The sequence below is a fragment of the Mustela lutreola genome, chromosome 18 (assembly GCF_030435805.1).
Source record: "Mustela lutreola isolate mMusLut2 chromosome 18, mMusLut2.pri, whole genome shotgun sequence".
NCBI classification, from domain to species: domain Eukaryota; kingdom Metazoa; phylum Chordata; class Mammalia; order Carnivora; family Mustelidae; genus Mustela; species Mustela lutreola.
In genome coordinates, this window is record NC_081307.1 from 4,278,817 (window position 1) to 4,306,444 (window position 27,628).

At 37.6% G+C, this 27,628-nt stretch overlaps 1 protein-coding gene across 1 annotated transcript; it reads right to left on the reverse strand.

Annotated features, from left to right (window-relative positions):
- Positions 1-27,628, reverse strand: POLB (DNA polymerase beta). The gene is made up of 14 exons (XM_059156054.1): positions 27,407-27,628; positions 27,010-27,067; positions 23,992-24,058; positions 20,533-20,607; positions 19,882-19,940; positions 17,805-17,854; positions 15,654-15,705; positions 13,924-13,978; positions 13,748-13,820; positions 8,958-9,028; positions 7,960-8,046; positions 2,014-2,078; positions 1,376-1,515; positions 1-242 (listed from the first exon to the last, which is right to left on the reverse strand). Exons 1-14 carry the CDS (start codon positions 27,465-27,467, stop codon positions 148-150), a joined length of 1,008 nt encoding a protein of 335 aa, XP_059012037.1. The 5' UTR covers positions 27,468-27,628; the 3' UTR covers positions 1-147.

Below are 27,628 nucleotides of genomic sequence, written 5' to 3' on the forward strand. Positions count from 1 at the left end.
TAATAGTATGAGCGGCTTTATTGACTACAATGCAAGCTAAGGTATGAAGAAGAAACAATCATTTAAAAACACCAAAGACCCTTACATAGCAAAGGTTAAGAAATAAATTAAGAATCCTGCTGAGCTGAGCTGGCCTGAGGACAGGCCTCATTCACTCCGATCCTTGGGTTCTCGGTATTTCCACTGGATGTAGTCAAAGATGTCTTTCTCGCTATCCACTGGCAGAGGCTCTCCAGCAACTCCTGCAAGTACAGCGAGAAAAGAAACTTACAAACTGGTTTTGGAATTTAGTTATGAGGGTTTAGGGACGACAGTTGAATGGGGACTCACTTTCAGAAGGAAAAGAAAATGGTAACTAAAACCACTAACCTAACTAAACTAGATTAAACTAACTAAAGCCACTAAAACACGATATCGACCTCCCTCTCCCCCGATCCTCGCACACGAGCTTGTGTTCAAGCTTTGTCACATAGATTACCAGTACTATAAAAGGAACCTGAATATCCCAACTGGGGCCACTGAAGTGATCCTAATCCACAATTTTCCTCTCTGCCGGATCTCCACCATAGTCACCGGGGATCACAGGAAATACTCTAGTTAGTTTCCTTTGTAACTCAAAATGCAGAATCGTGGGCCCCCCTCCAATTAGCTTCTGCATTTAATGAGGTGCCCATGAGGCACGCACACATATTTACATGTAAGAACCACTGCCTTCATCACCCGGGAAGAAAGCCCTATTTTATACTTTCAGGACAAAATGACAAAATCTTTATTTTCCTAGTAGAGAATAATAAACAAACACAGTACACTGTGAAATGTTAAAAAGCATAGATTAAGCAATTCTTACTCTTTAAACTTTTTTTAGTTTTTAAAAAATTTTTAAGTAAACTCTGTCATGAGCTTGAACTCATGACCCAGAGATCAAGAGTCACATGCTTACTACTGACTGAGACAGCCAGGTGCCCTAACTCCTAAACTTTGGAAGGCATGCGGCTGAAGCTACCAGGTTTGTCCTGGCACTAAAAGCAATGATACCTAGGTTCTTCAGAAGTCTTGGAGATACATGAAAAACAAACAAACAAAAAAAACCACTTTAGACTAATAAGATTTTTTTACTGACCATCATTAATTCAGTCTAATAGAGCTAGAAAGAACTCTTGCCATCAAAGCTTCCAATTGAGGGCCTGAGAGCATGTATGGATTTAAAGACCCTTTTGTTGCCTGAGGGACTCACAATACAAAGAAACTACAATTAACTGGCAGAATTACTTAAAGGCTTTTGAGAGAAACCAAAGCTGCTAAACCAAAGTAGCCTTGAAAATAACTTTCTCTCAAGATGACCAGGATTATCTCTAATGCAGACACAAATACCCACCAGTGACTCCCAAGGGACGGATTGTGTACTCATTGATTGTGAAGCCCTTTTCTAGGGCATGAGCTCTCATATTCTTATTGAAAATATCACTCCCGGTGAAATAGAGAACACCGCAGTAATACTGATCCTTGGGTATCAACCTAAAATAAATAGATAAACAAATAAATCTCTCACCACACATTTTGAATTTGACAAAAATAGGACTCTTATAATCAATAAGGCACAAAACACCTACAATAAGTCTATGTGGTCTAATAACCTAGGGAGGAGACTATCATCAGGTAGACTGTTGAAATTACTCCAAGCTCGCAGTTAGTCTAGCTTTCAGTAAACTATGTCCTGCAAGACGTGTGGGGAAAAGAAAAGCAGGAGCATGTATTACAACTAACTTTCCCGTAGTTAACTACTTTTGAGCTGTGGAAGGCATCACGATGAGATACAAATCTAGAGAAAATAGATGATATTCTGTAGACAGTCATTATTCTTTGCATATTTTCAGGCTAAGCATTGTCTATACCACAAACATACAGCATTTCAGAATGAAAGGGGGTTCTAGACATTTAGGTGAATTCCAAGATACACAGAGGACAAGGAAAAAGGGAAAAATTAATAGGTCAGCAACAAATTTCGAGTAATACCTTATATCAATTCTCCTGTGTGGATACTCCTTTTCATCATTTTTACTGGGAAGCTGGCAAACACCCTAAAATGGATATTTCAAAGAATGCTTAAAAGACGTTTTTAAACTTCAGGCTTAACTTTAATTGAATGTTGTTAAATGTGAGGTTTTTGCTTTGAATGCAAGCAGTTTTAGACTCCTGGGCACTTTTAACTTAGTGGCTTTTCTATGCAGTATGTCTTGTCACCACCTTCCTCTTGTGCTTTGTGGTAATTGAAGAACTACAGGAAACAGCAGGCAAGGATTCTAGGTATGAGGGTTTGGTCTTTGTGTGATTCCAAACAAGAGCTAATCAGGGAAAGCACCACACATGAAAGACACAGACCAAAACAAACAGAAAAGCAACCTGGAAGAAACAATTATGATGGAGGGAGGACAATCAGCTATTAGTAATATTCCAAGATAACAGAAAATATTCCATACATGAAGGTCAGAATACTACAAAAAAAGAACACTTAAGAAAAAGGTTTAAATCAAAATTAAAAGTAGGAGAGCGGAAGTAGAAGAGTTTAAAATTGAGGAAATCTCCCAGAAACAGAAAAGACAGATGAAAAATAGGAAAACTGTAAAGGATAAGAAAATTACAGGATCATTTTCTTTCTTCTCTACAGGTGAGTTTTCATTATACTTCTACAGTTTTCAAACAAACGTTATCAAGGTCTATTTAGTAATCTTTTTCCTTTTACAGAAAAATGGGCCAAAATTCTGGACTGGGGAGCAACCCATAAATATATAAAAAGAGCCATAAATATCAGAAACTTCCCATTAAAAAAGTTTCAAATGCCACACTCAAAGAAAAGCACACATGTGACAGGCTTCTGGTCCTAAAGAACAGTCAACTTAGTACACAGATCACTAAACACTATACTTTTTCACTTAGTAACATAGAAAAATTAAAACCTAGAATCTAAAATGGGTATTTTCTTTAGCTGTTGCTATGGCTGAGAGATTAAATGAAACCTGTTTATCTTCAACATATGAAACCTACCTTCTTAGGCATTAACAAGTTCCAACTCAACCTTCAAATGGATCAGAAATGCTTTCCATCTGGAATTACCATGAGGTATTACCTTGCGGATATGGATGTTCGAGTGCCACAGGCAATGATCTTGCCGTTTGTCACATCAGTAATAGGATTTTGTCTAATGGCTTTGTTCCTTTCCTAAAGGCTCATTTTATTTCCTGCACTTTTTCTGAAGTGTTAATGTTAAGGAATTCCTCTGTATTATTGTAAATTCTTTATTAGATTGAGTGGATTAGTGTTGTTTGGCATTTCAATTGAGTAGCTTCATGCAGAGCGTCTGAAATAAAGCCCCTTTTGTTGCCTCAGGGTAGTCAAGGGATCTTCTATTGTCCCTTGAATCCTTACTGTAGATAGATATTTCACAGAAAATCATCCCGGGCCAAACTTGCACAAAATGCTAAAATCTGAAAGGTACTCACCATATATGAGGAAAACAGGCATCTAAATGCAGAGGAAAATTTTATTCTCCTTCCAAAAGCTATTTTATTCATAGGAAGGATAACTCAATTACCTAAAATCATGACTTTACAAGAATATCTGAAGCATTAACCCTGGCTTTCCTGAGGTTTGGAGACTATTAGTTTACAGGAATTCATGTTTTGAAGAGTACTTGAAAAACACATGAATGGTCATGGTTTTTTTTTTGTTTTTTAAGATTTTATTTATTTATTTGACAGAGATCACAAGTATGCAGAGAGGCAGGCAGAGAGAGGGAGAAGGAAGCAGGCTCCCCGCAGAGCAGAGAACCCGATGCGGGGCTCTCTCCCAGGACCTGATGCAGGGCTCGATCCCACCACCCCTGAATCATGACCTGAGCCGAAAGCAGAGGCTTTAACCCACTGAGCCACCCACGTGCCCCGAATGGTCATGTTTTAAACAACAGTCAATAGTTACGTTAACAAGAGGTTTTGAAATCAAGTGGATATAGAATAAGAATGGTTTATTCCACTCTATATTTCTGTTTTTTGTAATCTCTATGCCCAACATGGGGTTTGAACTCACAACCCCAAGATCAAGAGTCCCATGGTCCACTGACTGAGCCAGCCAGGCACCCAGGTTTATTCCACCTTGTAAGCTGAATTCATTGTGTGGCCAATTTCCTTTCAGAAACAGAGATCCCAGCTTCTTGGGCTATCTCTGCTAATAATCTCACACCCTCATCAATGCTCTGACTCCTGCCACGCTTCCCTGACAGGCTAACTCTCTGACCTCAAGTCCTTCTCCAAGGCTCCGCCCCTCATATAGGCGGTTTCCAGCCATCCTAGTCAATGGGTTTCCTGCACATCCATCTACGCAAACCCTGCTCTTCCTCTTTTAAAAATAGTACTTGTTGGGGGCGCCTGGGTGGCTCAGTGGGTTAAGCCGCTGCCTTCGGCTCAGGTCATGATCTCAGGGTCCTGGGATCGAGTCCCACATCGGGCTCTCTGCTCGGCAGGGAGCCTGCTTCCTTCTCTCTCTCTCTGCCTGCCTCTCAGTGTACTTGTAATTTCTCTCTGTCAAATAAATAAATAAAATCTTTAAAAAAAAAAATAAATAAATAAAATAAAATAAAATAAAATAAAAATAGTACTTGTTATCTTAACCTAACATGCAATTTACTTATTTATTATGTTCATTGTTAACTACCAGTCCCTTCTCAAACCCCCAAATATAAATTCAGTTGAAATTCACTGGTACATCCCAAGCTCCTAGAATAGTGCTGGGGACGTTAAGAGATGCTTACTACATAGTTGATGAACTAGCCGAACACACCTCCTCCTCCCACTGGTGCTCATTCTCCCTGTCTTGTTCTTCCACACCTCCATTCTCCCTCACTTTCTGACCCTCTTTTTGTTTCCCAATTTACTCCTTACCAGTCGCTTTCATGGATCTGCTTCCAAACAAATATTACATCTACATTATATTATATTGTATTATATTAGCATGGCACTGTACAATTCTTTGGGGATCCAGTCATATGAAGATACATGTACAAACCCTTTCAAGTTTCCATGTATATTACTTAATTTGATCTGCATAATAGTCCCTTGACACAGGAGAAGTGTATCATTTTAGATGAATTTATTAAGGCCTTACAGAAGCAAAGCAACTTGCCTAACATCATACAATTAATTAGTAATGGAGACAGAGAAAGATTTGATAGCTTCCATATCCAAGTTTATTCCTTCATAATGCAACACACACCCTTTCCTCTGCAACTAGATATAAATCATCTCTTATTGCTTCTACAATAAATTGATTTGAGAGCAAATCTGGACTGCTCCTCACCCCAACAAATACTAATTATAAATGTCAAAACTGCAGGCTCAAACACGGCATTTTTTAAGCTTCAGAGACTATATGAGCCACACGTTCAGTACCTGAACTTTATACGAAAGCCATCCATCCACTGAGATGGATTCCGGCATCACAACACAAAGGCCTTAGTTTCCAGCTCTAACTGTCAAGTTACCTTGCTCAATTGTCAAATCAAAAACAAAAACTGCTTTCTATTTTTTTAACCTGCTTTCTTCTGGAAATAGATGTGAGGGATTCTCTTTCTGGCAATAGCTGTCTGTGTGCTGCTAGGAATACGAAAGGGATTGGGAAGGCCAGATAGTGCAAAGGTTTCCCCAAGTCTAGCCCTGTCCTAGGACTGGTGAGTGGCCCTAGTCTTTCAAGTGTCACACACACAGTAAGGGCTGCATCAGCCTGGTTGCAGCAGTCACTGGAATCTGACTGTGAGACAAAGGTCTTCTCTGCTACACTGAGCAGCTACTACTGAGATAAGCCCATTCCACCACTGCCAGCAACTCTGCCTGTTCACATTCACATGGCTACCCACCTTTCCCTTTCAGTTTATATGCAGCCCACCAGCTTGCAATGTTTCTTTGTATTCTTGCTAGCTGGATTAATAGCCTCTGCTGTGTGTAAGGCTAATATACCTCTGGGTTATTAGCCTCTGTGTTTCTCCTGGATCTCTCTTTGAGCACAGCACAATACTATTCAAACTGCAAAAACAAAAAAAAAAAAAAAAAAAAAAAGCTTCTGCTACCACATCACATAATTACCTTCCTGGTTGTTGACTCTGGAAAGAGCTGATGGGCTTCTCCAGTACGAAGACTGAGGGCCTTTCGCAGAGATGACTATTGGAGGTAGACAGTTGGGGCAGAAAGGGTACCCAGAATATGCTCAAGCATACCAGGACACTTTGTTAACAATGAAAAAATTTTTTCAACTTGTCTAGCATGTGTTATTTTTAGGATTTTTATCTGAGTGTTCTTTAAATGTAAAATTTGTGCACATTCATTTTAAGAATTGATAAAATCAATCTCAGTTTAAAAGGGATACTCCTAGAACATATATCAACCCTATTTTGAATAACATCCCCTGTGTCTAAGGGCGCTTGGGTGGCTCAGTTGTTAAGCCTCTGCCTTCAGCTCAGGTCATGATCCCAGGGTCTTGGGATAGAGCCCCACATCGGGCTCCCTACTTGGCGGGGAGCCTGCTTCTCCCTCTGCCTCTGCCTGCCTCTCCCCCTGCTGTGCTCTCTCTCTCTGTGTCAAGTAAATAAATAAATTAATTAAAATCTTTAGAGTTTAAACAACAACAAACATCTCATGTGTCTATTTCTGGGCATAGAGTAAAAGCTCTGAATCTGATAGATTTGGGAGAACAGTTCATAGATTTGATTCCCAAAGACTGACTAGAATTTTTATTTTTACTTTTCCCAAAGTTCTTTTGAAAACATTATAAAATGTGGTCAACTTGGGCGATACAGTTTCACAGCCAATTAAAATCACCATACTGAATTTAATGACATCATTTTTTGGGTGTCTCATAAATATACACAACATTAAGTCTGCCATTTTAACCATGTTTAAGTGTGCGGTTCTACAGCGTTAAGTATATTCACGTTGTTGTGCAACTACCACCAGCATCAGCCTCCAGAACTTTTCATCCTCCCCAACTGAAACTTTCTATCTGTTACATAGTAACTCCCTCTTCCCCTTCCCTACAGGCCCCTGGCAGGCACTATATTCTACTTTCTGAAAGACATGATATTTCAATCATCTATATCAACCATCTTCTACTTTTAAGCCAAAAGCACTGTCAAATCCATGCAGTAAGACTCAGGCTAATATTAGCATGTCCGTTCCCCCAAGGCACAGTCTCTTTCCATTTCATGCAAAGAACTTGGGAAAATGGGGACTCAAAGTATGAATTTCAGGGAGCGGCAGAAGAAAGGTAACTATTAACCATAGTCCTAGATTGCCACTTGCCTTCCTGTCGGTTTTCATGCAGGGACATTTATTAACCTTTTTTAATGCATTTGGCATTTGTCTTGAATCTTCAAAGCTTTATCTCCTAGGAAGATTACAGGATTTTAACAGTTCATCATGACGGGTGTCACTGGGAAAATCTCGGCGAGCGTCCCCCTCCTATTAACTCCTCTGCTTACCGTGCCACAGAACTTGTCTGTATCACACACCCCGATTTCTTTTCTTTCTTTGGTGTTGTAATAGATTAACATTCTTCAGACACTTCTAACCTTGTGTACTGAAGAATTCTGAGTCAGAGAATATGAGAACATTTGCTATTTTAAGGAAAACTTATGATGCATCAAAGTCACTTACAGAAATTTTAAAAAGGAGTAGATTATGCCTAATTATGTATTCCAATGGCACAGATTATTTACAAAGTGGGGCATTTAAAGCAAAATTCTTTACTAAAATATTCTGAGATTAGCATCCTGTTAAGTCTTCTTTCTATAAATTCTCATGGATATGCTATTTATTGACTGTAACGCTAAGATGTGGTGAGGTCACATACTCAGAATAGGTACTGACCAGTTTCCAAGGGTTTTTTTTCCCAGAAGTGTTAACTCAAAAGAGTACTTACCATGAACTTTGTTTCACCTTTTGACAGAGTATCTGTAATAAAATGGACCTTCTGTAATTGCTCCACAACACGATGTAACAGCTTTGGCTATAGAAACATAAATAGGAAACAAGAAAAAAAGCAATTACTCTTTTATACCAAGAAAACATTTTTAACAGGAGTTTTCTGATTATCTATGGAGAAATGCCTAGTTTCCCTCTAAGTACTTTTTTCTTCTAACACAAAATTCACTTATCAAATGAAACATCTTTTTAGGAACCATCATTCTTCACCAATATCATGATACCCCCAAATACACATCATCTGTGTTTATCTGTGTCATTAAATCAAAAAGTTAGCTGCTTCATCTTTAAAAGGTATATATTCTAGGGCGCCTGGGTGGCTCAGTGGGTTAAGCCACTGCCTTTGGCTCAGGTCATGATCTCAGGGTCCTGCTCAGCAGGGAGCCTGCTTCCTCCTCTCTCTCTCTCTGCCTGCCTCTCTGCCTACTTGTGATCTCTCTCTGTCAAATAAATAAATAAAATCTTTAAAAAAAAAAAAAAAAGGTATATATTCTAAAATCAAAAATGTTTTGCCTGCATGGGTTTTTAAATAGGAATAAAGTTTCTTAATATAATATTGTTTAATAGAAAAATATCCCCTTAATGAAAACCTGAATATTATACTGGATATTTCTAAAATATCCATGAAAGACAATAAATACTTCTGGCAATGTTTTACTAAATTTCATTTTGTTTTTCCAAAATCAGACCACTCCCTCCATTCCTTGTAGAACACCACTGTATATCCCTGTCAACCACAGGGATTGTGGTTGACAGGGATATACAGTGGTGTATATCCCTTTGCCTTTTACAAAATTCAGTCAGTACAAAGCACTTGCATTGACTTTTCAGAAAGATTAAAACAACAATTCATTCGAAAATATCCAATTATCATTTTGAAAATGATATTCACTGCTGTGTAACACTTGGCACATTTGATTATAAATTCTGTGGTACCTGTTTGGTTGATTCAGAGGTAAAGCTTGGATGGGTCAGAAGAACGTCCATGTCACCACTGGACTCTGCGCCTATGATCATAAAACATATGAATGGAATTCTCTCCACATAAATCTATCAGGCAAATGGAGCCAAAGTGATGTCACATTGAGAAGCCTTACTTCTTATAGCCTAACTTTCTTTTTCATTGTACTTCATATTCACAATTAGTTACAAGACTTCAATTTCCTGTCCAACTATTCAGGTATATTGATGTCAACAGAAGAATCTGGGATAATAACAGTAATTGACATTAGACATGCAATATATACAATTGCTAAATGTATTAAAAATGCACCTAAATAATTACTCAATAACGGATTAAAACATTTAAAAACAACATTCTTGCAAAGATGACATTCAAATGGCCAATAGACACATGAAAAAATGCTCATCATCATGGAAATGCAAATTAAAACCACAATGAGCTACCACCTTACACCTGTCAGAACAGCTAATATCAACAACACTAGAACCAACAGGTGTTGGTGATGAGGCTATGGAGAAAGGAGAGCCCTTCTTGTGCTGTTGGTGAGAATGCAAACTGCTGTAGCCACTCTGGAATACAGTATGGAGGTTCCCCCCAAAATTAAAAATAGAACTACCATATGATCCTAGAATTCCACTACTCCATATTTACCCAAATAAAGTAAAAACACTAATTCAAAAAGATACATGCATTCCTATGTTTATTGCAGCATGATTTACAATAGCCAAAACAGGTGACCAACTATCCATGGATAGATGAATGGATAAAGAAGATGTGGTATATATACACACAACAGCATATTACCCAGCCATTAAAAAAACAATGAATCTTACCATCTGCAACAACATGGGTGGATGTAGAGTGTATTATGCTAATTAAAGTCAGCCACAGAAAGACAAATACCATATGATTTCACTCTTATGCAGAACTTAAGAAGCAAGACAGACAAAGTCAAAAACCAGATTCTTAAATATAGGGAACAAACTAGTGGTTGCCAGAGAGGATGTGGGTAGGCGGGGATCGGTGAAATAGGTGAAGGGAATCATGATGAGGTCTGAGAAGTGTATGGAATTGTTGAATCATTAAATTGTACACCTGAAAATAACTGTATATTATACTTGGATAATATAACATTTAGTTTTATTATATAATATTTAAATATTAAATATAAACATTTAAATAACATTAAATATAATAATATAATAAAATATAAATTTAAAACGTTTTTTAAAAAATACACTTATGAACACTATATATATATATGAAAACCTCAAATTAAACAATATGTCCTAACTCTGTGAAGATTAATTAGAAAATCCATTTCAATTCTTATGACTGAATTCATCTAATGAATACTGGTAAAAAATTACTATTATGGTATCATGGATAAGAATATAGTATTTGAGGGGCACCTGAGTGGTTCAGTCAGTTAAGCATCTACTTTCAATTCTGGTCATGATCTCAGGGTCCTGAAATGGAGCTCCACATCAAGCTCCCTGCTTAGTGGGGAGTCTGTTCTCCCTCTCCCTCTGCCCCTAGCTCTATCCCAAATAAATAAATAAAATATTACAAAAAAAAGAATATAGCATTTTATAATGACAGATTTTTGATCTGATCCCCTACTCTACAATCACATAACTTTAGGAAGATTATATAAAATTGTTTATACTTCCTTTTATTATAATACTATGAAATTTTGTCTCCATTTAAATAGATTTTTTTCACTTTAAATTTTTTTCAACACTGCAAATAAGTACTATATATTCCTCTAGGTCTCAGTTTTTCTGTCTATAAACTAGTAAAAACCATTCTATAGGTCATTGTGCAACTAAAAACATGTGAAAGCATCTAGAATAGGACCTGCCACACAGCTGGATAAAATAATACTATTTCCTTTCTTTGTATTTTTAGAAATACAATACATGCAAAGCATTTTTTTTTTTTCCTTCCAAGATTTTACTTAATTCAAGTTAGCTGGGGTGCCTGTGTGGCTCAGTTGTTAAGTGTCTGCCTTTGGCTCAGATCATGATCCCGGGTCCTGGGATCAAGCCCTGCATCAGGTTCCCTGCTCAGTGGGAACTGGCTTCTTCCTCTCCCACTCCCCCTGCTTGTGTCTGTCTCTCGCTGTGTCTGTCAAATAAATATATAAAATCTTTAAAATAAATAAATAAATTCAAGTTAGTTAACATTAAGTGTAGTTTTAGTTTCAGGAGTAGAATTTAGTGATTCATCACTTACATATAAGTAAAACATGTTTTTGGTCACCAAAGTCATGGCAGTGTCTCTAGAGCATCATCTTATACATCAATAGCATTTAACCAGATATTTCAACATAAAGAAGACTAGATTCAATGTGTACTGATTCCAGCACATTCATGGAAGCTATTTTAAGAAAAAAAATGTTGTCTTCATTTCTTTCTCTTAAAAGTTGTGTCTTTTCCCATCTACCTATCACCAAAAATGTATTACTCTATCCATTTAGAAAGCAAACAATTATTTAGCAAAAAAGGGAAAAAAATCCAAGAATCTATTAACAAAAGAACAGATAAAGAAAGTGTGGAACATCCACATAACCAAATGTTATGTAGCTATAAAAAATAATAAGGATGCTCTCTACATACTGATGTGGAAAGATCTCCAAGAGGTATTTTTTTTTTTTTTAATTTTTTTACTTATTTGAGAGAGAGAGAGTGAGAGAGCATGAGGGGAGGGTTAGAGGGAGAAGCAAACTCCCTGCCGGGCGGGGAGCCCGATGTGGGACTTGATCCCGGGACTCAGATCATGACCTGAGCCGAAGGCGGTTGCTTAACCAGCAGAGCCACCCAGGCGCCCCGCCAAGAGGTATTTTTAAGTGAAAGAAATGAGGCGCAGCGCTGTGTGTGTCATGTCAGTTTTGCGGAAGAAAGGGGAAGAGGACAACAAGAACGTGCGCGCACTGGGCAAAGAAGATGTGCTTCGGATTCACGATGAAGTATTCCTCAGCCATGAAAAGAGATGAGATCTTGTCATTCGTGACGACACGGGAGGGACCTAGAAGGTATTATGCTAAGTGAAAGAAGTCTGACAGAGAAACAAAAATAGCACATGACTCACTTATCTGTGGAACCTGAAACACAAACCAGATATAGACAAGACAGAAACTGGCTTACACGTACAGAGAACTAGTAGTTGCCAGCGGTGGGGGGAGGTGGGGAATGGATAAAATAGGTGAAGGGGATTAGGAAATACACACTTCCAATCATAAAATAAGTAAGTCATGGGGATGAAAAGTACACCATAGTTAACACAATATCACATTAACATTGTATGATGACGGATGGTAACTACATTTATTGCGGTGGGCACAGTGTAGTGTAAAAAATTGTTATCCCTATGCTGGATGCCTGAAACTAATGTAACACTATGTGTCAACTATACTTGAATAATAAAAATTTTTTAAATAAATAAAAATTTAAAATGGGAAAAAACAATGTATATTCACATTTATTTATGTTTACATGTAAAACCACTGAAAGAACACACAAGAAAGTGATCATTCATAGGACAGTGGTGGGAGGGAGTGGGGAGAATGAACCAGGACAGGGGAAAAGGCAGATTCTTAGTGTATACCTTTTTTATATTAAAACATGCAACCATATAATAATAAATAATAAAAGTAATAATAAAGTAATAAAATAATAAAAGTAAAAATGATAATAACAAAATAATAAAAGTAAAAATAAAACAGAAATATGGGAATCCAGAAAGGCTGTCATCTTCAACTGAGCATGCTTTTGGCTTGCTGTATATCCAAGTCTGTGTTTTGCAAAATTTACATTCCAAGGCCCCACCCTAAGAGGATTCTTATTTAGTAGGTTTGCAGCAGGATATAACAATGTGTATTTTTTTTTTAACTTTCTAGGTATTTCTGATGCACAGAAAGACTTGACAGCTGGTTAACTTTAATCCTCTCTTTTGCAAATATGAAAAACAGGATGATGTGGAGAGAGAGCGTCAATCTACAGTGACAGTAGATTTGGCCTCAGGACCCAATTCCTTAGACCCCAGTTCAACGTTCTTTCTACTTATCAGCAGTTATGGATTTAGCACTTTTTCTCCCTAACTCCAGATTCTTACAGCAGCTACCCCGGGAATTTGGGATCGCTCATCATCTACTGCCTAACTGAAACTCCAAAGATGACCAGAGATTCAGTCAGATATCTATGCCAAAAGTTTTAAATCAAGTTTTTGTATTTCAATTTTTAAAGTTAATATTTTAAAATTATTTTACCCTTCCAAATTTTGAGCCAGTAAGAAACCAGGGTTCCCTTGGTTCTCACTTAGCTTGTATTTACATATGAAAAGGATATCTTCCGAAGGACCTGGTTGTTGAAAGAACTGGTTTGGAACTCGTGTTTCAGTGACATTATTTTTAGATCCATTACAGAAAACTCAGAAAATAAAAGAAGTAAAAAACCCCCACAAAACACCCCACCACCTACCCACAGCTCACTAGTATCTAGCCAGATAGTCACTCTTAGGATTTTAATATACATAAAATTATTCTATAAAATTTATTGAAACTAGTCATTAAAATATCCTATAATAAAATCAGGATGAATTTCCTTTCATTTCTAATACATATTCCTATCTATAGACAAATAAACTTAACTAATACGCTACTGAAGTAACACAAATTACATCTCTTTGATCCATTTTTTGGTACACATTAGGCAATTTTAACATCACGGCATGAATAACCTAAGATTAAGAAGTATGTTACCTCTTCTGAAACTGCCACAGACTGTAGCAATGTATTCAGAATCCACTTTTTTAACTTCATTTAGTACAATATCCTAATAGAAAAAAAATTAAGTCAGTATTCTAAAAATGGCTTTTCACCAAGTGACATTCTCAATTCTAATCAGAGAATACAATTTAAATTTAGCACACTCTTACTTGCATTTGTAACATCTCTTCCCGAGGAATTCTTTTCTCAAAGTCCTCAAAATATCTATAAAGACAGAATAAGTAGACAAAAGATTTTTGTGAAATTTAAATCTTCTTAAAAAGTAAATTGCCTACTATATGACGTGCCCTTATACCAGCAGATCATTCAAAAATCAAGACTGAAGGGGCGCCTGGGTGGCTCAGTGGGGTAAGCCTCTGCCTTTGGCTCAGGTCATGATTTCAGTGTCCTGGGATCGAGACCCACATCGGGCTCTCTGCTTGGCGGGGGGCCTGCTTCCTCCTCTCTCTGTGCCTGCCTCTCTGCCTACTTGTGATCTCTGTCTGTCAAATAAATAAATAAAATCTTTAAAAAAAAAAAATCAAGACTGAAGTTCAGTAAGAAGATAACAGTAAAACTGGGGGATGGGAATAGGTTTATTTCTTAACTTAAACCAAAATATTTAAATGCCATCCTTTATGATATTCCAGATACTTCATCTAAACTTGTTTTCAGTAAACTTCACCTTCATATACCAAGAGTAAATAAATATATTTAAATTAGTATGTTTCCAAATTAGTCTGCTCCCTACTGGCAAGTCAAGGGCTTACAGTTTATTGCTCTTATATCCTGCAAAATTTTATTTTAAAACATTATCCAGATAACATTAGGCTAAGTGAAAGAAGCCAGTCAAAAGACTATATATTGTATGATTTCATTTATATGAAATGTCCAGAAAAGGCAAATCTATATTGATAAAAAGTACATTAGTGGGTTGTCAGAAGCAGACCGGGACAGAGAAGGGCAGCTGGGGAGAAATGGGGAGTGAAGGCCAACAGATATGGCCTTTTGGGGATAAACAAAGATGTTGTAAAATCAACTTCAGTAATGGTTGTACAGCTCTATGAATGTACTAAAAACCATGGAACTGTACACATTAAATGGGTGAATCGTATGATATATGAATATTTCAATAAGGCTGTTGTAAAAATCTCAGTATGAAATAACTAAAGTGATAAAGCACTGGATCAAAAGTCATTCTCACAACAACCAGTTCTTCAGAAGATCTCTATTACATAAACACAAGAACAGTGAGAACATCCTGGTCCCCTACTGGCTCCAAGTCTTGGAAGAGCAGTGTCTTAAGTTTAAGGTACATGTTTATGTACGATGCATTAAAAAAAAAATCAATTAGAAAACGGGTTCCAGATGGTATCCAGCACATGAAATAATTATAGATGCTGAGGTACAACATTCCTACTAGTTATTCCCACACTGTTATTTAGATGTTTGGTTTTTTTTTCTCTTTTTCTGTTTTTAATTTAGCATTCCATGTTCATGTCCTAGCTTCTTGGGGAGAGACTAAACTTCTTAAGAGCTTTACTGGCCCTGTTTATTTCCTTACCCTGGACCTAATGCAGTGCTTTCCACAATGTTTAAGCACAAAATAAACACCCGCTGAATGACTGATGTACTCAGCCCTACATGCTTTAAGAGGAAGTTCTTCACTAAAGTCAAGAGAATGAGGGAAACATTCAAAACAAGAAAACAAACAGAAGGTAATAACAAAACGTGTGAAAACAGGCATATTATCTATCAAAGTCTGCAACAAATCTTAGCATTCCTGAATAGAGAAAAGGTCGTGTTTAGTTAAATTTGAAGAATTATTGTGGTGTATGGAAGAATGGCTATAAGAAATTCTATTACGTTTCAGGTGTCAAAAGAAAATTTGCTATCTTACTTCAACCCAATTCGTTGATGATGGTTCAACTTGTCTTCATTTTTTCTGAGATCTGTACAGAAGACACATAAAGTTAAGGTGCTAATTTAAATATTTTTGGGAAGAAGTCGCTGAATTTTGTGATTCTTTTTACAAAGGACTACTAGGAAAATACGCTGAAATGACTTTGAAACGATAAGAAAAAAAAAGAAAAGAAAAAATTCAGATATTAAGAACTAGATAAAATGTTCTTCAAATCAATGTAGTTAAAATTGAACAGTTGATTTCATGATCATTTTACTTACTGAATCAAAATTTCAATTATAGTTAAACAGAATAATAGATAAAACATACCAGGATCATACCACACTACACTAACTATAGTAAAAGGCAGCCTTATAAGAGCTCACATTGCTAACTTACAGCGACAGCAGCAGTAGCAACCACAACTTTTGAATGTTTTATGAATAAGTATTTATATTGCCCATCGGCTGTTCATTCACTCCTTCATTCGATTAGTATTTATTGAGTAATAACTTGTGCAGTCACTGTGCTTAAAATTCTGTTGAAAGGAGAGGTATTATTTTCATTATTTAAAAACCGTCATATTATAACATCATATCTTAAATCTAAAAGTAACTTAAGGATGCTTGTATGGCTCAGTCGGTTAAGCCCCCAATTCTTGCTTTCGGCTCAGGTCATGGTCTTAGGGTGCTGAGATGAAGCCCCATTTGGGGCTCTGTGCTCAGTAGGGATCTGCTTCTCTCCCTCTGCATGTGGCCCTCCCCTACTTGTGTGCACTTACTACCTCTCATTCTCTCTCAAATAAATAAAAATATAAATCTTTACAAATAAATAAACAAAAGTTACTTAATTCCACTTGGATGTTCCTTTACTGGGCACGAGTATGGGAGTAGCCTGTATGCTCCCAAAGCAACTCCCATCTGTGGTCACCTTTACATACTCACAAACATAAATTCTCTCTGGAGATATAAAATGGAGAGAAATAAGCATCTTTATGATACATGGAACAATTAATATTTCTCAGAGCTGTATGTACACAGTAAACACTAAAAATGCAATGGAAATAATGGCATAGATGTTGATGGTTATATTATGTATCCATGAATTGTTAAATAATGTAAAAAATGTTACAGCAGATCTCTGACACTTCCAAGGTATGCAACTTTTGGGAAACAAATTCTTGACTCCTTTGGCCAGTATTTCACTCAGATAAACCAAATATGCCACAGGCAGAAAAGCACAAACCCTTTCGGAGACACAAACACGGTATAGAGCTCATTCTCTCTTATAGGACTCATACAAATTCTTAACTTTAAGTATCACTAATTAATCACGCATCTTAAGGGTCAGTTACTATTTGTAAGTACTTACTAGGTACCAACCATTGTCCACTAAGTGCTTTTCATACATTACTGCATTAAGCCATGTGAGGCAGAAATTGTGATATTTTGTAGCTAAGAAACCAAAGCATCCTAGTCATCCATTCTAATCAAGTGTGGTGGAGAATGGATTCAAACCCAGATCAGTCCCTAGAATCCATCCACTTAACCATTTGGGTACAAATAATTGAATTCACAAATAAACCCCAAATGTCACAGACATACTGCAACAAATCTCTATTTCTATCTCCATCTATAGTACACCCTTAAAAGTATGAAGAAATAACTTATATTCAAAAGATTGCTAGGTTTAAGGAAAAGGTTTTATAATTTCTTGACTTAGACTCTACTTCTTTCACTTTTTTGAAAGCAAAAATTCCTTTAATAAAAATTGCAAGCCTCTTACAGAATCTTTCTCAATATGTATCACTTGGCCTTTAGGCTCAATGTGTAGGATTCTGTTGTCCAAAATTTTACTGGAGAAACAAATGCCATTCAAATCTAAAAATCTGCAAATGAAATCATTCTAAACCAAGAAGCCACTTCTTGCTTTTCTTGATTTTCTTCTAAGTTATAAACATAAACATGTTAAACACAGGAATAAAAACTAAACTTTATACCTATTATCTACTGTAGAGTTAAAAAGAAAATCTTAGCATCCTTTCTTATTAGTTGAGAAAAGGTTTCTCAAGTTCTAGTTTGCTAGAGCATTAACCATCCTTCAGGAGCATATCTGACTTGGAATTGATGACCTATTATACATACTCACCTTCTAATGTTTTAATTCCTTCATCTACAAACTTCCTTGCAGCAGATGGACTACAATGAAAGAAAAGCATTATCTCAATATCAAGTGAAACTCAATATCAATGAAACTCAATATTAATACTGTCTTCTCTTGTCAAAGAGTTACTATGGAGCTAAACAAGACCTGCTAAAGTGTTGTGGTTATTTTGGTGACTTTATCCAAAAAGAATTCTTGAAGCCTCAATTTAGGAAGACAAACATAAACCTGGACATGAAAAAGAAACCTAAGCATTTAGGTGTTATAATGTACATGTACTTTATTCATAAAACAGACATACACACAGGAAAACAGATCACCCATTCAAGTAAGTTTAACTGAGGGCCTGTTATGGGCCAGAAACTCTTCTAGGCATTGAAAATACAGCAGAAATAAGACGAATAAGTGCCTTGGTCTTACCTACTTACATTGCAGTGAGTAGAGAGAAAAAAATAAACAGGTATATAAACAACACAAAAAATCAGGTAAATGAATTAAAATAGGGTAATGTGACAGAGTGGATGGGTCCTACTCTGGACTGGGTAGCAAGGGAAGGCCTGTGAAATGGTATTTAAACCGAAATTTTATTTTTATTTATTTATTTATCTTTAAGTATGTATGTATGTATTTATTTATTTATTTATTTGGGAGAGAGAGAGAGAGGGAGAGACAGCAAGAGAGGGAACACAAACAGGGGGAGTGTGAGATGGAGAAGCAGGCTCCCCACCAAGCAGGGAGCCCAATGCGGGGCTCAATCCCAGGACCCTGGGATCATGACCTGAGCCGAAGGCAGATGCTTAACGACTGAGCCACCCAGCACCCCTAAACTGAAATTTTAATGGCAAAGTATCTTTGTACAGAAACTGTGATACAAAAGCAGATACTCATAGCAGAAAGCAGTGTGGCACAAAAGTAGAACTAAATTAGAAGTCAGCAAATATGGGTTCTAATTCTGACTCTGCCAGTTATCCCACTTTCTGTATTCAGTGTGCTTGCTAGAAAAGGATAATAATACAGAGGCTCTCGGAAACAACTTCTAACACTTTAGAATGGCCTTAAGTCCCTAAGGAGCCATGCTCATTTTCAGTATACAAAGTTTAAAAATTTAGTATATTTTAGAATAACTTTCATCAAAATGTTGCCATTTAAATGAAAAATCACCACATATCTAAAAGACTGCCTCGGGGCACCTGGGTGGCTCTGCCTTCAGAGCATCTGCCTTCAGCTCAGGTCATGATCCTGGGGTGGGTCCTGGGGTCAAACCCCACATCGGGCTCCAGGCTCAGCGGGAAGCCTGCTTCTCCCTCTCCCACACCCCCTGCTTGTGTTCCCTCTCTCTGTGTGTGTCTCTCTCAAATAAATACATAAAATCTTAAAAAAAAAAAAAAAAAAAAGACTGCCTCATTCCATAAAGATGAGATTTAAGTAAAGTATTATAACCTTATAGTGGTTTTTTCCTAAGATTTTATTTTTTAAGTAATCTCTACACCCAACATGGGGCTCAAACTTACAACCCCAAGATCAAGAGTCGCACGCTCCACTGACTGAATGTTTGAATGTTAATCTTTATGTTGTCAAGAAGTCTCCAAGAAGCCCACTTTGGTGGTAACTCAATTTTAAGATAAAGATTCCTTCATTAAAAAAAATGCTTGGGTGCTCGTTCTAAAATTATAAGGCACTATGTTAAGCGCTATGAAAAAACAGTTTAAATGCTTAAGATAAATGTCATGCTCAGCGAGGCAAAAGAGGCATAATCTGCAGGGAGTGAGAACGTGTATGTGTTAGTGGAGTTCAGAAGGAGATCATTTCTGGCTGGGGAATCAAACTGGTTTTATGAAGGAGGTAACATTTGCCTTGAATGGGCTTTTCAAGTAGAGGTAGCACCAGAAAGACCAGCCTCGGACACGTAAGACATGGAAGAGTGACCATATGGTCAAGGACCAAGGACAAGGCCAAAGAAAAGGTACAGGTTTTGAAGAGAGATGGCATGTACTTATTTCAGCTCACATAAAAAAAATAAAACCAACCCAACTACTGTGTCTGCTTAGAAAATGTTTCTTACCCGATGCCACTAACTCGAGTCAGAAAATTGATAGATGAACTCGTGTCATCCTGCCGAATCTTTAAGAAAAAAAAAAAAAGTCTAGTAATGATTTAGGAATGCTTTGAGGACTCAAATGATCTTATTGGAAATGTACTCTTAAGTCTGCTTAAGAGACCTGAAGAGCCATTTATATTTGCCTGGATAAACATCAATGGTTCTAGATAAGTAACAAAGCAGATGAAGATGTCTCATCTCTACCTTATCCCATACTTTAAAAAGGCTTATTTATAAAAGACTCTAAGCAGTATAATTATTATCAGGATGAAATAAAACCATAAAAATGCTTCAGAGAGTTTAAGAATAGAAATTCTAAAATATAACAATGTCTTATCAAAGCTTATAATTTACCTTCTGAATGATACTGAATATAAGGTGCTAATTCTAGCAAAGAGGTTAACAATTTCTAAAATGCCACATAAAATAACTAAGTATTTTACAGGAACAATATTCAAAGTTTTTTAAATAGAACACTTAAAGCCATAAACTCCACTCTTCTTTTCCCTCCTAGTCTCACCAGGTAAATAACATGTCACCCTGCAATGATGCTACATGATAGCTGCTATAAAGGCAGACACTATCATTGAATAAGCAAACAAGTTAAAACTTTACCTTTTCCAGCTTACGCAATTTTCCAGTTGCTAAAAATTCATCAATCTTTTCAGCAATCTTTGTTCCTACTCCAGGCTAATAGAAAAATAAAAATATAAAATTTACATAAATAGAATGCTTACCAAATCACTCAAAGATAAGGTAAAAAATAAGAAATGATAAAAAAAATGATAGTCACATAGCCAGTTTTAAAACAAAGGACACAGAAAATTGAACTATGGTGAAAATACATATTCTCCCAACAAAATCTTTTAAATGATGACAAAAGAGAAGCCCTAATAAAACAATTCTAAATGACTTTTTAAAAATTTAATTTTTGTTGTAGAAAAATTAGAAAAAAGTTGCATATAGAAAAAATATAAATCATTTGTTAATTTCATTGCCCTGAAAATTAAAATAAACTATAATCTCATCACCTAACATCTGCTACATACACTTCTTTTCTGCTTATATACATAAGCAGAGTTATATGTACATGTACATATATATTTCTATATATACATATTTTATTTTTCTTACAAAAATAGAATCATTCTGCTTTGTAAAGTACATTTTTTTAACTTAAAATACATCACAAACTTCCATATCAGTATATAAATACAACTTCAATATCTTTAATGGCTGCGTGGTATATCATTGTATGACTATACCATAATTTACTTAACACATACCCTACTACCAGAGACATTTAGATAGTTTACAAGTTCTAATATAACAATATCATGAACTTCCTCTAGAGCAGAGGTTTTAAGCTTTTGCACTGTCCTCACCTTGGGATGTGTTAAAACACAGAATGCCTAGAATTTCTGGCTTAATAGGTTGCATTTATTTACTTACTTATTTATTTAAGGTAAACTCTATACCCAGCGTGGGGCTTGAACTCATGACCCTGAAATCAAGAGTCACATGCTCTACTGACCAGTCAGCGAAGTGCCCCAATAGGCTGCATTTCTAACAAGTTCCCAGGTGATGCTGCTACCGTCTAGGTAGGGCACTTTGAGAATACTGCTCTAGAACTGCACAAACATGACAGCCACCTCATGGGACACTTTAAGTTTACATTATTAAAATTAAAAAAGATCATTCATCAGTCCCTTTAACCACACTTCAAGAGCTCACTGGCCAAATGTCACTCATGGTTACCATTAATGGACAGCACTGCTCCAGAATATAGGCCCTATGAGAGCAGAGATCCTGTTTTTACTGGTTTACCCCCAGCACCTTGGCATATTGGTGCTCAAAAATTATCAACTAATGAACCCTTATATACATATATCTCTACTAGTTTCCTCAAAATAAATTCCTCAAGATAAAGTGGAATTGCTAGGACAAAGGACATATACATCTTGCCAACATTCTGCTAGATTATCCTTCAGCAAAGCTAGAAATAACCAAGATTTCCATCATTAGTAACTGAATGTCTTTTTCCACATCTTTATCCATACTGTATAATATTTGATACTTTGATCGCACCATAAGCATCTTGTTTTAATTTGCAACTCTGATTATTAGTGAAGTTGAACTCTTTTTCATGTTTTTGACTTTTTATTTCCTTTTAATTTTTACTCTTCTCCTTTAAATAAGGGCTTTTTTAGAGTAGTTACAGGTTCACAGCAAAATTGACCACAAGTACACAATTCCCATATACCCACAGCCCCCACACACGGCACAGCCTAGTCAATTATCAACATTTCCCACCAGAGTGCTACATTTGGTATAACTGATGAACGTACACTGAAATATCATCATCAAAGTTTACAATAGGTTTCATTCTTGGTGGTGTTGACCCTCTCTAAATGTTCAAATGCATCAATATGTCCTAATATCTCTTAGCCCTAAGTTCACCCTTCTATATTTTTGATTTATTTAATGTTTAAGTGTTCCAAGACTACTTAATGCATATTCAAGTTCTAAAAGTAGCAATTATCAGACAGAAATAAACAAGACTTAGCAAGAAAAATCGAGGAGAAAATAAAAACTGCTCAGGTATCTCATTTCCTATATCAGAAGATACATACCTAAAGCAATTTAGGCCCAGGCTATTTTCTATAACCTAACATTAAAGATTAAAACGCAAACACTCATTTCAGAAATATCAGATTTCTAGAATTATTGAAAAGCACTCTCATGTGCCAAAGAGTAGGTCAGTGATTCTTAATAAAATAGTAGAAAGGAATAATGATGAGATTTTCATATTAAGTACAGTGTTGTGCAAAAGGAATTTTGGATATGTTTGTGTTCTTTTTAGGGATATACCATAGGCTCAGATTTGCATAAAGTGCATCAGAGCTTGTAAAAGTTTGAATCTAGTAAGTGCGTATGCTACCTGCACTTAACACAAAAAGAAAATCCAATTACTGATAAAAGGAGAACAGAATGGAAGCAGAAGTGGCTCTGGAGGTTAATAATGCATGAGTTCACCAAGCTCAGTAATCTGGTGACACAAGACAGAAACTCAGAATTAAAATCCAATGTATTTATATCTTCCTTGGCTAGTCTACTTGGGGAGGATATACTGATGTTGAGAACTGTTTATAGCACACAGGATTTAAAACCTATATACCAGGGCATGGTTAGCATCGAGTAATAAATTCAAGATGAAGATGTGACACATGATTAATGTGGATAACCTGTCACTCAATCATAAAATGAACAAGATTTATGGTAATTTTAAGTTCCTGAAAGGTGAAAATACAAGGATATTTAGGGTTCATACTCTGAAGTATACATACACACCCATTTGTGAACACAAATGGATAAAGAAAAACAGAAGAAAGCAGTAACTATCAGGACCTACACTAATCAAAAGCCACATATGTTTGACATGTTTAACAAAAGATAAATAAGACACAATCCACGATTTTGAGAAACTTAGAATCTTTCAGTGAGATTTAGATGAAAGAGAATAATCTATCAATAGACAGGCTTTTCTAGGATATTCTTAGCAATATTAATGTAAATTACCAAGACATGTGACCCTCTAGGAACCATGACACTGTGACACAGCATATAGGGCTTTAAGAAAATTACAAAGAAGAGGTTACATGCAGTAATATATAAAGGGGCTTAATTATGTGATTAGTAGGTAAGATTTCTTTGGGAACACCAAGTCTCATTAACTCACATAAATTCCTACATCTGAGGATCAGAAAAAGAAAGCTAGAGACCAGACATGCCAATACCATTCTGTCACTATACAGTTCCTGAGGACTAACACTCAAGCTGAAATTGAATGTGAGTATACGTATATATACCAAGATATAGAAAAAAATTATAATTACATATACTTAAAGCAAATTTCAATCATACCCTTCCCAACGGTAGGTGTGGTGAAAACAGGAGTGGTGAAATCTGCCTGTGTTAGTCCAAGCAGCTTCAGAGAGGGAAATTGAGTTTTGTGGGAATCCACCAAATTCGTCCATGTGTGAACTCTTCCATCACCTTGCTCACTAAACTTACCAATTTTTTAGCTTCTGCTCCACTCTTTATTTTGTGTGGGTACTTCGCTATCACAGATGCTGCTTTTCTATAAAGAGAATAAAAAAAGAAATCCAGTGAGGTCTTAATTTTTCTTGAACTAGAATACACATGAGCAAATACGCAGCTTCAATTTTTATCACGATCACTAATTTTCCACATTTGTGTCAAACTTAAAAAAACTCAAGGGGAGCTGGCAGACACTTGCACAACTTTCAGAAGTATCTTGAAAATCCTCACATGTGAGGATAACATAACTTTACCTGTATGTTTAAAACCAGGGAGATTCAGCAAACCAGTAGCCTTTCCTTTTTGGGATGAAGCTAGTTTTATTTATTTATTTGTTTATTTATTTATTTGACAGACAATTACAAGTAGGCAGAGAGGCAGGCAGAGAGAGAGGAGGGGAAGCAGGCTCCCTGCTGAGCAGAGAGCCCGATGCAGGCTCGATTCCAGGATCCTGGGATCCTGGGATCCTGGGATCATGACCTGAGCCGAAGGCAGAGGCTTCAACCCACTAAGCCACCCAGGCGCCCCAAAGCTAGTTTTCAGATTGTTCCTAACTCTCATAAAAATGTGCCACCTAGTGATATTTGGACTACTGGATGCCAAACTGGCTTAAGGATGGTGTTTTTTAAGATTTAGTTCTTTATTTTAGAGAGGGGAGAGAGAGCAAGAGACAGAGAGAGCAGCATATGGAGAGGGGCAGGGGACAAGAGAGAATCCCAAGCAGACGCCCCTCTAAGCTTGGAGCCCTAAGCAGGGCTTGATCCCATGACCAAGACCAGAATCTGAGCAGAAACCAAGAGTCAGACGCTCAACTGACTGTGCCACCCAGCTGCCCCTGGATGGCTGTTTTAATTTTTTTTTAAATATTTTATTTATTTATTTCACAGACAGAGATCACAAGTAGGCAGAGAGGCAGGCAGAGAGAGAAGGGGAAGCAGGCTCCTTGCTGAGCAGAGAGCCCAATGTGGGGCTCGATCCCAGGACCCTGGGATCATGACCTGAGGCGAAGGCAGAGGCTTTAACCCACTGAGCCACCCAGGCGCCCCTGGATGGCTGTTTTTAAATTCATGGCTTAAAACTGCAATTGCACTCCCCTGCATCCTAATACTTACGTTCTTTTCTTTCATTGCTCTCATTTCTGTACCACATAAAGCACTGACCTGATTCTTGCCCATCTCCACACACATCCAGTTCAGTAATCTGGTGACACACTGGGCACACCCTGGGAGCTCACTGATGGTCTCCTGTCTATAATTTCCACGCTAAATGTAGCTTAGCAGTGATGCTGACAAAAGCCAGGGCACATCTAAGTCTCAAGTATAAATACTGGGTAGTCTGTTCTAATATTTATAAACCTTTAAATTTAGATTTCAACTTCTCTATTAGCATATTACCATTGATGAGTCTGGAAAAGTAGGTTGAGGGCAGTTTGTTGAGGGAATTGTTTCAGTAAAGACAAGTGGTTCCAGACAAATGGTATCATGAGGCAAAGCCTGAAGGAAAGAAGAATTAAAGCAGCAAGGTTTTCTGGATGCCACAATGCATTTGGGGTTTACCATGGTAAAGAGGAAACATTTAGTTATCTGATATGGAAGAATGACAGGATCAGATAACTATTTTCAAAAGAATACTTTGACCAAAATTAAGAGAAATGTATAATCAGGTACATGTAGACAACACCTGCTTTTCCAGACTTATTTCCCACTCAGGCAAAGTGAATTACTGATTTACAGGAAAATATTATACTCCTTCAGGTCTCAATGCTTTTTGGCACATTTTGTTTCCTTTGTCTAGACTGTTCTTCCTTTCACTTATCCCCTGACAATTTCCTTCAAATGAAATACCTCCTCTCTGAACTTAAATAGAATACAGAGTTGACTCTCTTATTTCTAAATCAAATGCGTGGATGAAGAGTACAATTACTTTAAACAGGCAGTCAAGACAGATAAAGAAAGGAGCATAATCAGTTTTTAATTATGTTGAATGGGAAGGGAAGGGGAGAGTTGAGCTCAATTTTGAAAAGATTAAGATAAAGGTAACAGTGGCCTAAAAATCTTGAGAAAAGCCCAATGAGATACAGATTTGGAGTCAATGACATAACCAGTATCCAAAGCCAAGAACGGTTAAGACTGCCAAGGAAACTATGAAAACCAGGGGGGAAAAAGAGGACTAAGGGCAGACTTCCAGGAACTACCAACATTGAAAGGAAGATGTAAGAGGTCAAAAAACAGGTATGAGTGTCATCACGGGATTCAAGAGTAAGACTTGAATGGAATGAGCTAATGGTAAATGCTAATGAGAGTCCAATAAGGTGAGATGTAGGTGAGAGCATTTTCAGAAGAATGGCAGGATGGAAATTATACCACAGTGAGATAATGAACAACTAGGGCTGAGGAAACCGAAGCAAGACAGATAATTCAAGCAGTTTAACTGTAAAGTGGAGGAAACAGACAGGAGCTAGCTAGAGGGCAGAGGGAAGTTAAGACTGCTTTGTTTTTGCTTTCAGGAGCTGAGGGACTTAGACATGTCTGTAGGCTGAGGGCACAAGTAACTGGTAGTGGGAGTCGTGACTACCATGAGGGCGCTGGTGAGTTGGAAAAGGAGCGGATCCTACGATCAGCCAAACACCAAACAGATGGGGATAGGATTCCTTGAATCACATCTATTTCACGGCACAGACCTCATCCGCTGTCTTTCATTGTGGCTTAAAATCAAACTGTATGATCAGCAATTCATATTTGATCATGGGAAAAACACACATCAGCTACGCCCATTTTCAGTCAGAACTGGGAACTCATCAGAAATGACCCTACATTGTTCTGCCCAAATTAACCCTGAAATATTGCAGTAAGGTACCACCAGAGAGTCATACCCTCAGTCCTTGCTTTTTTCTCCTCTTGCGTATGGTCCAAATACCCCCTAACCCCTCGGCCCCGTTAACTGCCACACGTCCGAGGACTCGGGCTACCCAAGAACGCTGCGCCGTCCCACCTGTAAGCATTGTACTTGTGGATTGCCTGGTTCACGTTCTTCTCGAAGTTTGCGAGTTCTGCAAAGGCAACAAGAGCCTGGGGTGAACAAGAACCGCGAGTAAACCAACGAGAGCTGAGTTTTCCAGAAGGGGATCTAGCACCTTTGTAGGAGACAGTGAACCCCCGCTTGTACACGGGCCAGGCCAAAGACAGCCCAAATGGTGACACAGGAATCCCCCGCCGGACTGACATTCAGCCGCCAGCAATGGGCGCCGAAGGAAGACCCGCACGGAAGACTACCCGCCGCAGCCGGCCGACCCCATCCACAGGGCTGAAGGGACGGGTGAGAAGCAGGGGAAGGCAATGAAGTGGGAAGAAAGGAGAAGAAAGCCAGAGGCGCCCGGCCCGGTGCTAACCTGTGAGCATGTCGGTGATTCCCCCGTTGAGCGTCTCCTGCGGCGCCTTCCGTTTGCTCATGGTGGCTCGCACCCGAGGACCGCAGAGGGCTCAGAGCCGGGGACTGGCCCCCTCTCCCAGCTTTAAGGAGGGGCCGGCACTTGGAGAGGGGGGCAGGACCAGCCCGGCCCCGGCAAAGCCAGCCAGACCCACTGAACAATGGCCGCCTCTGACAGGAGGCG

Coding starts and splice junctions, on each gene's coding strand:
- POLB (XM_059156054.1), bottom strand. CDS start 27,467: ATGAGCAAACGGAAGGCGCCGCAGGAGACGCTCAACGGGGGAATCACC. Junction 1,516..2,013: donor CACAGGAGAATTGATATAAG/GTATTACTCGAA, acceptor TATTTATTTTAG/GTTGATACCCAAGGATCAGT. Junction 243..1,375: donor CCGTCCCTTGGGAGTCACTG/GTGGGTATTTGT, acceptor CTGTACTTGCAG/GAGTTGCTGGAGAGCCTCTG.